An 11,904-nucleotide genomic window follows, 5' to 3' on the forward strand; every position below is an offset into this window, starting at 1 on the left:
AAATTCACAGATAATGTAAGTTTGAGGTCTTACCTGCCAGAATGATTGTATTCAGAACCTTTTCTAATTCAGACATCCCTGGGCGACAGCACTATCAGGATGTGACCTCACCTTTCTCTAATGCACACCCACCCCAGCCTGTCATTGGAAATTTAAGAGAAGCCAAACACCGATGAAGTCAAAGTAGACCTAACGGCCAACTTTTTTTTTTAACGTTTTAATCGGGTTTTAATTGCCGTTTGTATCCTATGAGAATATTTCCCCCCACTTTGTGTACCAAAGGCACCACAGGAAGTCAGAGGAAATCTCTCTATAGCAGGGGGGGGGCAAACTGGTCCTCCAACTGTGGTGACGCTACAAATTCCATCATGTATCTGGCTCTGAGAGTCATGGCTGTCAGTGTTGCAATGCCTCATGGGACTTGTAGTTGCACCACAGTGGGAGGGCTGGAGGAGATCCCCTGTTAAAAAAAAGTTTTCACACAAATACCCCCCCCCCCCCCATTGGTAGCCTTTCCCCCTCCCCTGTATCCGTGACATCTGTAACATGTTAGATTTCCCATCAATTTTTTTGTTTCGATGATAATGGTCACCAGGAAAATAGAGAGACTGAATCTCCCCAGCTGACTGCATGAGAATGTGCTGACAAGGAATGTGTTGATAGCAGTACAGGGCAGAGCAGTGGTGTCACTAGGATTGTGCGGTGGTGCAGGCCACACCTGGGTGACACCATTGGAGGGGTAAACGCCTCTGCAAAGTCGGGCACTCGGTCATGGACCCGAGAGCCCAACAGTTGCTTGAGTGGGGCACCTGGCAACATACCTCATCCTGCCGGGTGAATGTCCTTTCTTCTCTCTGCCGGCGTCCATCACCAAGATAGCTGCCGGCAGGTAAGAGCGCACCTAATGACCTAATTAATCTGCTTCTTTTCTTTTCAATGTCCAAAAAGCACGCTGGCAGGTGGGGAGAGGACAGTGCTGTATTCCGTCTACACTTTATAACCTAAACAGGAGGACAGCTGTAGTGAAACTACAGGGCACATGCAAGACTCTGACAGGCAAAGGCATGACTTCTAAAGGCAGATGCATGATGGAATTTGTAGTCTCACCACAGCTGGAAGGCCGAATTTTGGCTTCCCCCCCAGCTGTAAAAGAGAAAGTGGTGTCACCCGCCAACCATTGTTATGTTAATCTCCAAACTGGATGGACTGGAATACAAGTGGTTTGGCCAGTATAACAGGTCGCGTACATGTATTTCCTCTATGTATTGAGCTGTTTGCCTGGAGTTGCGCTGCGATAGGAAGACAGATTTTAGGTAATTGCGATACAAATGGCTCCTTACCCGGACTGATAGCGAAATGTTTACATTTGCCAAGAAGTCAGCTCAGAGTGGAACACCCCTTTAAGTAGCCTCCTGTACCCTGCATGCTACAGAATGTATTCCCTGTTGGTGGAAATACAGAAGATATGTAGCAGTGTTCTCTTTTCCTAGTGTAATCTGTATGTCTGTGCTCTCTGCACCCTTCTTCCTGTCTCCCTGTAGCATGACTTTGCGAAGTTCCTTCATTCTCCTCCTGTTAATCAGCACTACCTGGCTTTTCGGGCTTCTGGCTGTTAATAACAGCATTCTGGCCTTTCACTACCTCTATGTTCTCCTCTGCAGCCTGCAGGTAAAAAAAATGTTCATTTAAAGGGTCACTTCATCCTAAACCAGTATGTCATTTAAGGGTGGACGCTTGCAGCTTGAATCACCCGCTGTAATAAAGTGTCTCTCCGATTTCTTGCCAAACCGCCACCACGAAAAAATCCAGCGATTGCGTGTGAGACTTGGAGTGGACACTGGAGGTGGGCGGAGCTGGGAACTCAATTGCAGAGATCTAATCACCGGAGTGGTCCAGGGGGTGGTGGGTGATTCAAGCGTCAAGTGAAATATTAGTCTTGAGTGTTCTGCCACATTTAGGGCCCGTTCACACTATCCGGTACGTTCAGCGCCATGCGGTGCCATGAACACACTGGATTGCATACACAAACCCTCCCTGCGTTCTTGGGCGGGAGGGGCATGGTGCTGCCTTTCATTCTGATGGCACCGCAGACACGCCCTGTCCAGAGGGCGATCGGCTGCACCAGAAGTCGTGGTACCGCAGTGCCCTGCGTTCCCAGTGTGGTGCGATCGCACTACACTGGAATGCAGGTCATTGCGGTACCACACGTTCTGATGCGGGGGATTGCACTGCGGGTGGGAGGCGTGTCTGCGGTGCCATTGGAACGAATGGCACCACCACACCCCCGTCCCGCCCCAGAACGTGGGGAAGGTTTGTGTATGTGATCCAGCGCGTTCATGGCACGGAACCGTGCCTTGAACGCACTGGATAGTGTGAACGGGCCCTGAAACACAGGCATATCTTTGGAATTTAAAGTGTAGCCATCACTCAAGGCAGAGGCAGCCATGTTCTGGACAAGAAATACAGCCTATGAATCCACTAGGACTCAGTGACATCTCTTTGATGTCATTGATTCTCAGTGAATTGATAGGCTGATTATTTTTTATCTGGTTTGCTCACAAAATGGCAGCCTTGTATGTTTAGGGGGGTGGCAGGCACACTTTAAAAATGATGTATCATCATGTAACTGTTGTTTTTTCATTAAATATCACTGCTGGGCTTTTTTGGAAATGTAACATATAATGTCAGCGCAGTCACCCAAAGCTCTACAGATCAATCACATGTCATTTGTAATTACATTTATCTCTTTATACCGCTTTGTAGTTTCTCTTGATGAGCCAGAATAGTGAATGTTGTAAGATTTTTGCTGCCGCCCTTCCTGCATGAGAAATGGCCTCAGCTGTCAGTTTTCTTAGCAGGCATGTTGTTTCTTGAAGCAGGTGCAAGTTTTCTTTTTACAGGTGTGTTCTTGTAGCAGTAGAGCTCCTCTTCACTGTGTTTCGTCTGACTGTCTAAGTAAGCGTTTCCCACCTTTTATTTGTGTCATGGCACCATGTAAAAAATGCAAAAGCTCGAGGCGCCTCAGTCTAAAATGTAGAAAACAAAGCGTTGTTCCCCCAAAAATCCATATCAGACCCTTATCTTCAGTAAGAGTCAGGTATGCATGTTTTCACCTCTGGTAAGAGGTGGCCCCATTGAAGAAAAGAAAACATATTTTGAGATTCTCCCTTCACATCAGACTCCCTTTTCATATCAGGTGCCCCCCTTTTATATCAGGAGCCCGTTTCACTTTAGAATCCCCTTGCATATCAGAAGCCCCCTTTACATTAGAGTCTTCCTCTTTCATAATAAAGTCCCCCTTTTCACATCAGGAGCCCCCTTCACATCAGAGTCCCCCTTCCACATCAGGAGCCCCTTTCACATCAGAGTCCCCCCTTCCACATCAGTAGCCCCCTTCACATCAGAGTCCTCCCCTTCCACATCAGGAGCCCCCTTCACATCAGAGCCCCCTCTTTCATATCAGCAGCCCCCTTTACATCAGAGTCCTCCCCTTCCACATCAGGAGCCCCCTTCACATCAGAGCCCCCTCTTTCATATCAGCAGCCCCCTTTACATCAGAGTCCCCCCTTCCACATCAGGAGCCCCCTTCACATCAGAGCCCCCTCTTTCATATCAGCAGCCCCCTTTACATCAGAGTCCTCCCCTTCCACATCAGGAGCCCCCTTCACATCAGAGCCCCCTCTTTCATATCAGCAGCCCCCTTTACATCAGAGTCCCCCCACCTTTCATAATAAAGTCCCCCTTTTCAAATCAGAATTCCCCCTTCACATCAGCAGCCCCCCCCCCCTTTACATCAGAGTCCTAAGTTCCCCTTTCACACCAGAGCCCTACCTTCCCATCGCGGCTGTGGCAGAATGTCGGAGGGCCGGAGGTGGAGCAGGTCTGGACGGAGGTGAAATTCTGTCTTTGGAATGCTGGGGGAAGTCCAGGATGTTGTCTGTTCTAGATTATTATTATGTACTCTCATAGTGCCGGCGCCATGGAAACTCCTGATGCTGTGCGAAAAATTGACAGCACTCCTGAAAAATCCAGACAGCACCCCCATTGAGAAAGGCTAGTTTAAGGTATCAGTTGTCAAGAGGTGACATGATGTGCTATAGTCTATGTCTAGCCAAAATGTTTGTTTTTAGATAGTGAGGAAGGGTTAGAACCCCTGATGTTTACAGAGTTTTCACAGCTGCTATCTGAGGGTTGGCAGATACTTGTGACAGGAGAGAAGGTGTAATAAAGATCTTACAACAGCCTCTATACACGGGTACTGTTACATGAGAAAGCAAGAGAAATAGAATGGGAGTCGCCTTAAGTGACATGAGATTTAATACTAAGATGTGAACGCGTCGGTCCGCTTCCCTACCAGCTGAGAAATACTATAACATCTACATCAGGAATCTCCAGGTAAGAAGCTCATAGAATGCCCGGCCGGAATCTTGCGGAATATTGTGCTATCATTTCCGGCTGATACATTGTAATGATTATTACATATCGTCTCTTCGCTCTTCCAACAGGGATTGGCCGTGCTGGTCCTCTTCTGTGTCCTCAATGAGGAATTCCAGGAAGTGTGGAAGGTTGTATGTTTTGGCAAGAAAGTGCAGGGAGAGGAGGCAGCGAGACAAGCGCCAATGGGGGTAATACTTCAGTCATTGAATATATTATGATATGAGTTGCACAATCGGTAAGAGCTTTGTCCGGGCTTTGGACTTTGATGCCAGTTTATGTGTTGTTCAGTGTTTTATGGCAGTTCCTGAGCTGCATTGTCATTTTAGTGATCAGGTCAACAACACAACCAGGGTTAGTCACTAAGCTGCCGGAGGCACAGCCGGCTCCGCCCAGTTGATGTCACAGCCGGCTCCGCCCAGTTGTCATTGTTTAATGACAGTTCAGCGTCCCCAGGTCATTTGGGGATGCTGATCTGTCATTACAACGGGGCGGAGCCAGCCGTGCGATCACGGCTGGCTCCGCCCAGCTGCCATTTGCAAGGCCTTCAGCCGGCCGTTCGCCGCGCTTCGGGTGTCACTTCGACTCAGTGGAGCCAAAGCATTGTGAATAGCCCATACAGCATCCCTTAAGTTCGACTGAACCGAAGGGCTCCCGCAACCGAAGCTAGCCGAAGGATCAGCCAAAGCTTCGGCTGATCCTTCGGCTAGCTTTGACCCCCTATATGTTTTCACATAGAAAAAAGTGCCGAAAAATACCAGAAATCTAGTGACTTTCTGTTGGAGGTGACAACACAATGTCGCTGCTGCAATGATATCCCCCTGGAACACCTCTTCCTAATGTTATGGTGATGATGGGAGGGGGGGGAGTTCTGTAGTCCAGCAGGGGAGAATTCAGGAAGGGCTAATAAAGGTGATTGGGATTTCAGTGCAACACAGGCATCGTGTTGTCAGCTCACTGCAGGAAGTTAGAAGCACACTGGATTTCTGTCAGATCAACAGGCAAAGGGTCTTTGTGTACTACTCCTTTTTACAGTTTTAGGATTGAAAGAAGGATGAAAGGAGAATTATGGGGAGAGTGAAATGCATAGTCGGCTCTGTGAGAGTTGAGCGATCAAAAACCGCTGATCGCTCAGCTAACGATCTTCTCCCTGCAGTCACCACTCCCTGCAGGGATTTCCCCTCTCTGTTCCTTATTGGATGGACAGACATGGGAGGGGGTGGGCACAGATGTCTCTGGCTCTAAAGAGGCAGAAGTAGCTATCAATAAGGCAGCGGGGTGGATCCCGACAATATTGTATGGATCTTTCACGGCTGCAGCGCGGGTCTGTGCTGTCAGCATATAGCAGGCTTGCGCGCTATATGCTGAGTTTTGCGTCATCAGAATAAATGTCCTCCTGTGACCCAAAAGAAAATGAATGCCAAAAAAGGTTTGGCCATAGTTCTCTTTTAAGATTTAGATAAAGAACGGTTGGGTCTAAGCACGACACTGGAAGTTTGGGGGTTACAGTTTTGGGTACATTACTTAGTTTGAGGTTTTTGTGTATCGTTATTGCTGGATTTCCGTTATTACCGTTTTTGATGTTATCTGGGATGCTATTGGACAGCGGGTCTCACTCTTACATAGAAGCCCGCCAGCCACAACAGGTACATGTAACTGTGAACATTCACCGTACCTAAAACTACTTGAAGTAATGACTTTGTTATTTGTTGTTTTCAGGGTCCAAATGCTTACAATAACACGGCATTGTTTGAGGAGAGCGGTCTGATCCGAATCACGTTAGGAGCTTCCACGGTGTCTTCTGTCAGCAGCGTCCGCACAGCGCGCACCCACTCCAGCCACAGGCCATATTTGAGGTCAGTTGTCTGCAGGATGCTCTCGTGTATTCTCAGGTAGCAGAAGGTGTGAGCATTCTCAGGAGGGTAACAGATGAAAGTAAATAGAAACAAATTCAAAACCCAGATTCGCATTGAAGTCAATGGAGGCTGTTCACACCTTTGCGGTTTGTCGCGCAGACAAAATCGCCTGTCACGCAAAAAGGTGCAGGAGCTATTTTCGGGCGGTTCGGGTCCCATAGACATCTCTGCTTTGAAAACCGCACGACAACCGCTCAGAAATATCTCACCAGCTCAATCGCCTAGGTGTGAACCTAGCCTAACCCTTCCCAACAGTATCCAAATCTAGACATTTTAGCTGGAGTTGGGCTTTAAATCAGGGAACGTGCGGTTGCTTTAAATATGCAGGTAAATGTGATCTGATGAATGCGAATAATGTCATTAAACAAATAATTATTTAATAAATTGTGTTTCTGGGTGTAATTTGTAGACATGTATGTGGATGTGGGCAGGTGTCATTTGTGCACGCAAAATGAGCTTGGCCTTGCTTCCTGCATAGTAGTTCTTACATGGTGACTGTACATTACTGCTCCTCTGTCTCAGTGCATCTCCATCAGTCTGTTCCAGGTGATGGGTGTTGTCTTTTTTTTTCTCTTCTTTTTTTCTTTTTCCCTTTCTTTTTCTTCTATCTTTCTCCCTTCTTGTTATTTCCTTCTTAAAGGAGAACTATGAGGTGAGTGCTTTTCACTCACCTCATAGTTCTAGCCGACCTGTGACAATGAGACTGTCACAGGTCGGCTCAGTAGATCGGGAGGTGAGCGAACACATACCGGCGTTCGCTCACCTCTCGATCCTGTCACAGCTCTCTGCCGTGACAGGGGAGGGGCTGGATTCCCCGCTCCCATCCTCCAGCGCTGACTGGCGGAACGGGAGGGGGCGGGTACAGCTGGCTCTGCCTCTAGATAGGCAGAGCCAGCTGTCACTCACGCAGCTGGGCGGATCCAGACATAATTGTCGTGATCCGCTCCGGCTGCGGCGTCTCAGTATACCGCGAGCAGTAGCTTGCGGTATACTGAGCCTAGGGTGACGGGAGGACGCTATTTTGTGTTCTCCCTTGACCCTTAGGAGAACTATGGGGAAAAGCCCTGACCCCATAGTTCTCCTTTAACGAACAGTCTTTCCATTCTCATTGTCTGGCGGGAGGGGTAATCTTGTCCACCAGAATGAACTACCATGTGTAGACATAGTGAGAAATAGCAATACTCTTATTGCTAAGAAAATAATTATAAAATTACCCCTCCCCCCCCCCCCCTTACTAAGAAGCGGGCTCCTATGGTCTAACTATGCACAGCTAACGAGACTATTAAGGCCTTAAATACTCTGAAAAGGAGGGGGGTATAGTGTCTATACTAAAGATAACCAGATGATTGGCTATGATGCACATGATATTTGATTATAATAAATTATCTCTGTATAAAGAATGGAAAAACCAATAAAAACTTTGAAACGGGGAGTTGTTATAATGGGAAGCGTGGAATACGGCTTCATATGCAATCTGCTTGTGTGATTGCTGTGTCATTTCTCAGCAGGCTTTCTTTGCCGCTCCTCCAATATATGCCAAACAGAAGGTCCAACGTCATGTGATTGACATGCAAAAGTTTTTTTGTTTTTTTTGTTCAGTCATAGATACACCGGAAAGTAGAAAGGTCAACCATTTTGGGTGTTCTTGACCTGCGGGCTCGAGAAAGGGCAGGGACACCCGAAGCGCTTTTGAAAGTAACATTGTAATAAATTAAATAAATGTTTCTTATTCTCAGGGAAAACATGGCAGCTCGCAAGGGATCAGCTAAGGACCACAGCTTGCTCAGTCATCACTCAGGACCCACCGACCTAGATGTAGCCATGTTTCATCGAGACGCAGGAGGAGGTAAAGACAAAACTGTGCCCGTCACTGGTGGCCTGTCGGAAGGAGACACTTTGGAAGTGCTTCAATGGGGACATGTTGCCATCAGCACCCAGTTAGGTTTTTCCTGACCTGTCCAAACGTGCACAAGGCGCAGTAACTTGATTGGTCAGGTTGGGTAATAACTCTTCCTTGTATACTGTGTAGCACAACTTCTGTTTTCTAGTCCTCTTACATCTTCTGTGATCTCCTCAGGGCAAGATTCGGACTCGGACAGCGACCTGTCCCTGGACGAGGAACGCAGCCTGTCCATCCCCTCGTCAGAGAGTGAAGAAAACGTCCGCCCTCGCGGCAGGTTCCAGCGCCAGTTCAAAAGAGCGGCTCATAGCGAGAGGCTCCTCACCAACCCGTCCAATCACAACCCTAAAGGTGAGTCCACCAGGAGGGAACGTAGAATCTCCTTACAAAGTCTTCGACTTCATAGTCTGTAGCACCCTATTTTATAATAGTTCTGAAAAATTGGTGACAACATGACGGACATGACTCACTGATTCCGAGAGGCATTACTAGAGACGATGTGTTTATGACAGGGATGGCCAAACTGCGTCCTCCAGCTGTGGTGGAACTACAAATCCCATGAGGCTTTGCAAGATTCTCACAGACATGACTCCGGGAGAGAGATGCTTCATGAGATCTGTAGTTTCAACACAGCTGGAGGGCCGGAGTTTAGCCATCCTTGTTTTATGAGGATTAGGATACGGCCTGTATAGGGCAAGTAGCAGATTAGAAGTTTACACAAATATCTAATGATTCCCTGGCATATCTGCTCATAAAACCCACAGAAGTGGCCATACAACCAGATAGACATTGTACTAAGACCCTCAATTTTTTCCCTTTCCTGATACAGCAGTTTTGCACGGTGCCTAAATATGACTGTTCAGTCCATTAGGGACCCGAGATAGACCCAATGCTCTTGGTAATTCACTCCTTGTTAGCTGTGCCCCGTCTCTTCCTCTGTAATACAATCTGTGTCTTGGAACTTGTGTGGCTATTACTCAGCTCTGCCAGCATAGAGCCCTTAAAGGCGAGAGCAAAAAGCTGCATTTTTAGTAAGAGAAGAAGGAATAGCAAAACATGCAGAGGAACAGGACTATAAAGACATAAAAGATGTAAGACTCTTAACTTGCTCCATTTTTTTTTTTTACAAGCGTATATTGTACAGAAGAGTGCCCCCAGATATACCAGCTCAGGGTAGGATCTTATCATGAAACACACCACCACATCAACATATCTCTTCTCTAACCTTACATCTCTAAGGACAGCACAATATAAAAGTTGTTCTGCTTGATTCTGACTGGCATCTGGGCTAGTATCAACAAGGTGGGGGTCCACAAGCTCACAAGCATTTTTCAATGGGGTATCCATATGTTGAGGTTCAAAGAACCACTTACCAGTTCACTGCAGGCATTCTAGAGTGTGAAGGGGATATCAATCAGGAAGGCTAAAAGAAAAGCACTAAGTTAAAAAATGTACTGCTTCTTAAAGGAGAATTATGAGGCGAGTGATTTTCACTCAGCCTCATAATCTGAGCCGACCTGTGACAATGAGACTGTCACAGGCCAGCTCAGTACAGTAGATCGGGAAGTGAGCGAACACATACCGGCGCTCGCTCACTTCTCGATCTATCCGTGCAGAGAGCCGTGACTGTCACTCACGGCTCCCTGCAGGGATCCCCCCCCCCCTCCCCTGTCCGATCCTCCAGCGCGGTATACTGAGCTTTGGGTGACGGGAGGACGCTAGTTTGTGTTCTCCCGTTACCCTTAGGAGAACTATGGGGGAAAGCCCTAACCCCATAGTTCTCCTTTATCTGGGCCTATGACATCACAGGGGATGGGAATTCTTGCCCAATAACCTGCTGCAATATTAAAAGCAAATGACAACTTACAAGTTCTTTAAGAGAAAAGTGCCCCCCATACAGCAACCTGTGCTCAAAGAGAGCCCCCCTCATTCTGGGTGACCTTCAATGTGGAGCTCTTACATAATTACATTGTAACTATGTAGGATCCCCATTGGGTGGTATTCAATGGGGACCTTACACAATTACTATGTAAGATCCCCATTGGAGGAAACCCTATAATGAGGGGGAACCCATAGTCTCTTTGAGCACAGGTTGCTGAATGGGGGGCACTTTTCTCTTAAAGAACTTGTAAGTTGTCTTTTGGAACACTTTTACCAGACACCTGTTATGCCAGTCATATCAGATATTTGCGTGGTTGAGCTGCTAATGGACTCCATTCTGTTAAATGACTGGCAGAGCAGATTTTCCATTACTTGCTCTACTCCAGTTCAGCACTCTGAATGGTTGTCTTCAATGTGGATTTAAAGGATATCTAAACCAAATCTAAATAGACACCATCTTTTCTTCCAGACATGGATGGCAATGATTTGATGTCCTACTGGCCAGCTCTGGGTGACGCGGAGGTTCAGGCCAACTCGCTGCAGAAATGGGGCTCTGAGAGGAAACTTGGCCATGATGTCAGCAAGGATGCGGCTAACAACAACCAACCGGACCTGACCAGTGGCGACGAACATTCCTTGACGTCTCACAGACAGAGAAAAGGTCGGTGGGGCGTAAAGTAATAAGGATCCCAGAATTGCTGCAGCGGCTTTTGGCCGGCCCCTGCGGAACATCATTAGAATTTACATTGCACAGTTTCAGCTGCATAACATTCAACTGTTTCATCTTGCTGGTGATATAATGATATAATGAGCAGGGGCGTCCCGAGGCTGGTTGACACCCGGAGCGGTAACAGAGTGTCACACCGCCGAGACGTCACTGCGCGTGACGTCATCGTGCACACGCGGCAGCATTCTGATACCTGCCGGCGCCCATCTTGGTGATGGACGCCGGCAGAGAGGAGGGGACAGTCACCCGCCGGGTCCCCTCCTCTCCCCTGATACTGTCGGGCGTTCGGTCCATGACCGAGCGCCCGACTTTTCAGAGGGGGGTGACACCAAAATGACTGTGAGACATTTTGGTGTCACCCCTCCATTGGTGTCACCCGGGTGCGGGCCGCACCCCCCTTGTGACGCCACTGATAGCGAGGCAGCGGTTACCTCCTATTTGTTTTTTGCTATACCTCCGTAAACCTCTTCAAATAACCAATGTGCCAGTGCGAGATGTTTACATTTTGGTTACACTGCCATGTGGGTGCTGAAGATGTGTAGGGCATTGGAATGTTCTCCTAACAGTTCCTGGTGTGCACAGACCCATCTTCATTCCATTGGTACATCTGTTCCTACAATTCCCCATGCTGACTAAGAAATTGGATTGTTTGCCATTGGGCACGGCTTGTAGAAGTATTGCTAGTTAAAAAGCGTCGTGCAAGCTTACTGGAAAAGGTAGTAAATGCTACTTAGAATGTAATCAGGAAAGTGGAATTGAGCTTTGAAGATGAACGTGGATTATGATGACTTTAAACTGTGATCAGGAGCACTGAAGTCCTCCTCTCAGCAGCTCAGCTCATCCTGCTTCCCCATCACAGCAGTGATTCAGCAGCTCTACTCACCTTGCCCTCCTTCCCATCTTTTCAGAGGGCGTGACACCGAAATGACTGTCAGTGATTTTGGTGTCACCCCTCCAATGGTGTCAACCAGGTGCGGGTCGCACCCCCCTTGTGACGCCACTGCCTCCTGGCAGTCTCTCAGCAGCTCAGCTTCCCTGCTCCCCCA

The 11,904-nt window shown here is 47.8% G+C and overlaps 1 protein-coding gene across 1 annotated transcript in view; it reads left to right on the forward strand.

Annotated features, from left to right (window-relative positions):
• The window catches only part of LOC108797960 (cadherin EGF LAG seven-pass G-type receptor 3-like), a 111,430-nt gene that overhangs the window by 55,584 nt on the left and 43,942 nt on the right, over positions 1-11,904 (forward strand). Inside the window, exons 27-32 of the mRNA XM_018569648.1 lie at positions 1,542-1,668; positions 4,506-4,625; positions 6,154-6,290; positions 8,087-8,196; positions 8,434-8,601; positions 10,601-10,792. Of these exons, the coding sequence (XP_018425150.1) occupies positions 1,542-1,668; positions 4,506-4,625; positions 6,154-6,290; positions 8,087-8,196; positions 8,434-8,601; positions 10,601-10,792 (854 nt within the window). The remainder of the gene's footprint in view (positions 1-1,541; positions 1,669-4,505; positions 4,626-6,153; positions 6,291-8,086; positions 8,197-8,433; positions 8,602-10,600; positions 10,793-11,904) is intronic.

Source organism: Nanorana parkeri, unplaced genomic scaffold, assembly GCF_000935625.1.
Source record: "Nanorana parkeri isolate BGI_ZX_2015 unplaced genomic scaffold, ASM93562v1 scaffold1372, whole genome shotgun sequence".
Taxonomy (NCBI): domain Eukaryota; kingdom Metazoa; phylum Chordata; class Amphibia; order Anura; family Dicroglossidae; genus Nanorana; species Nanorana parkeri.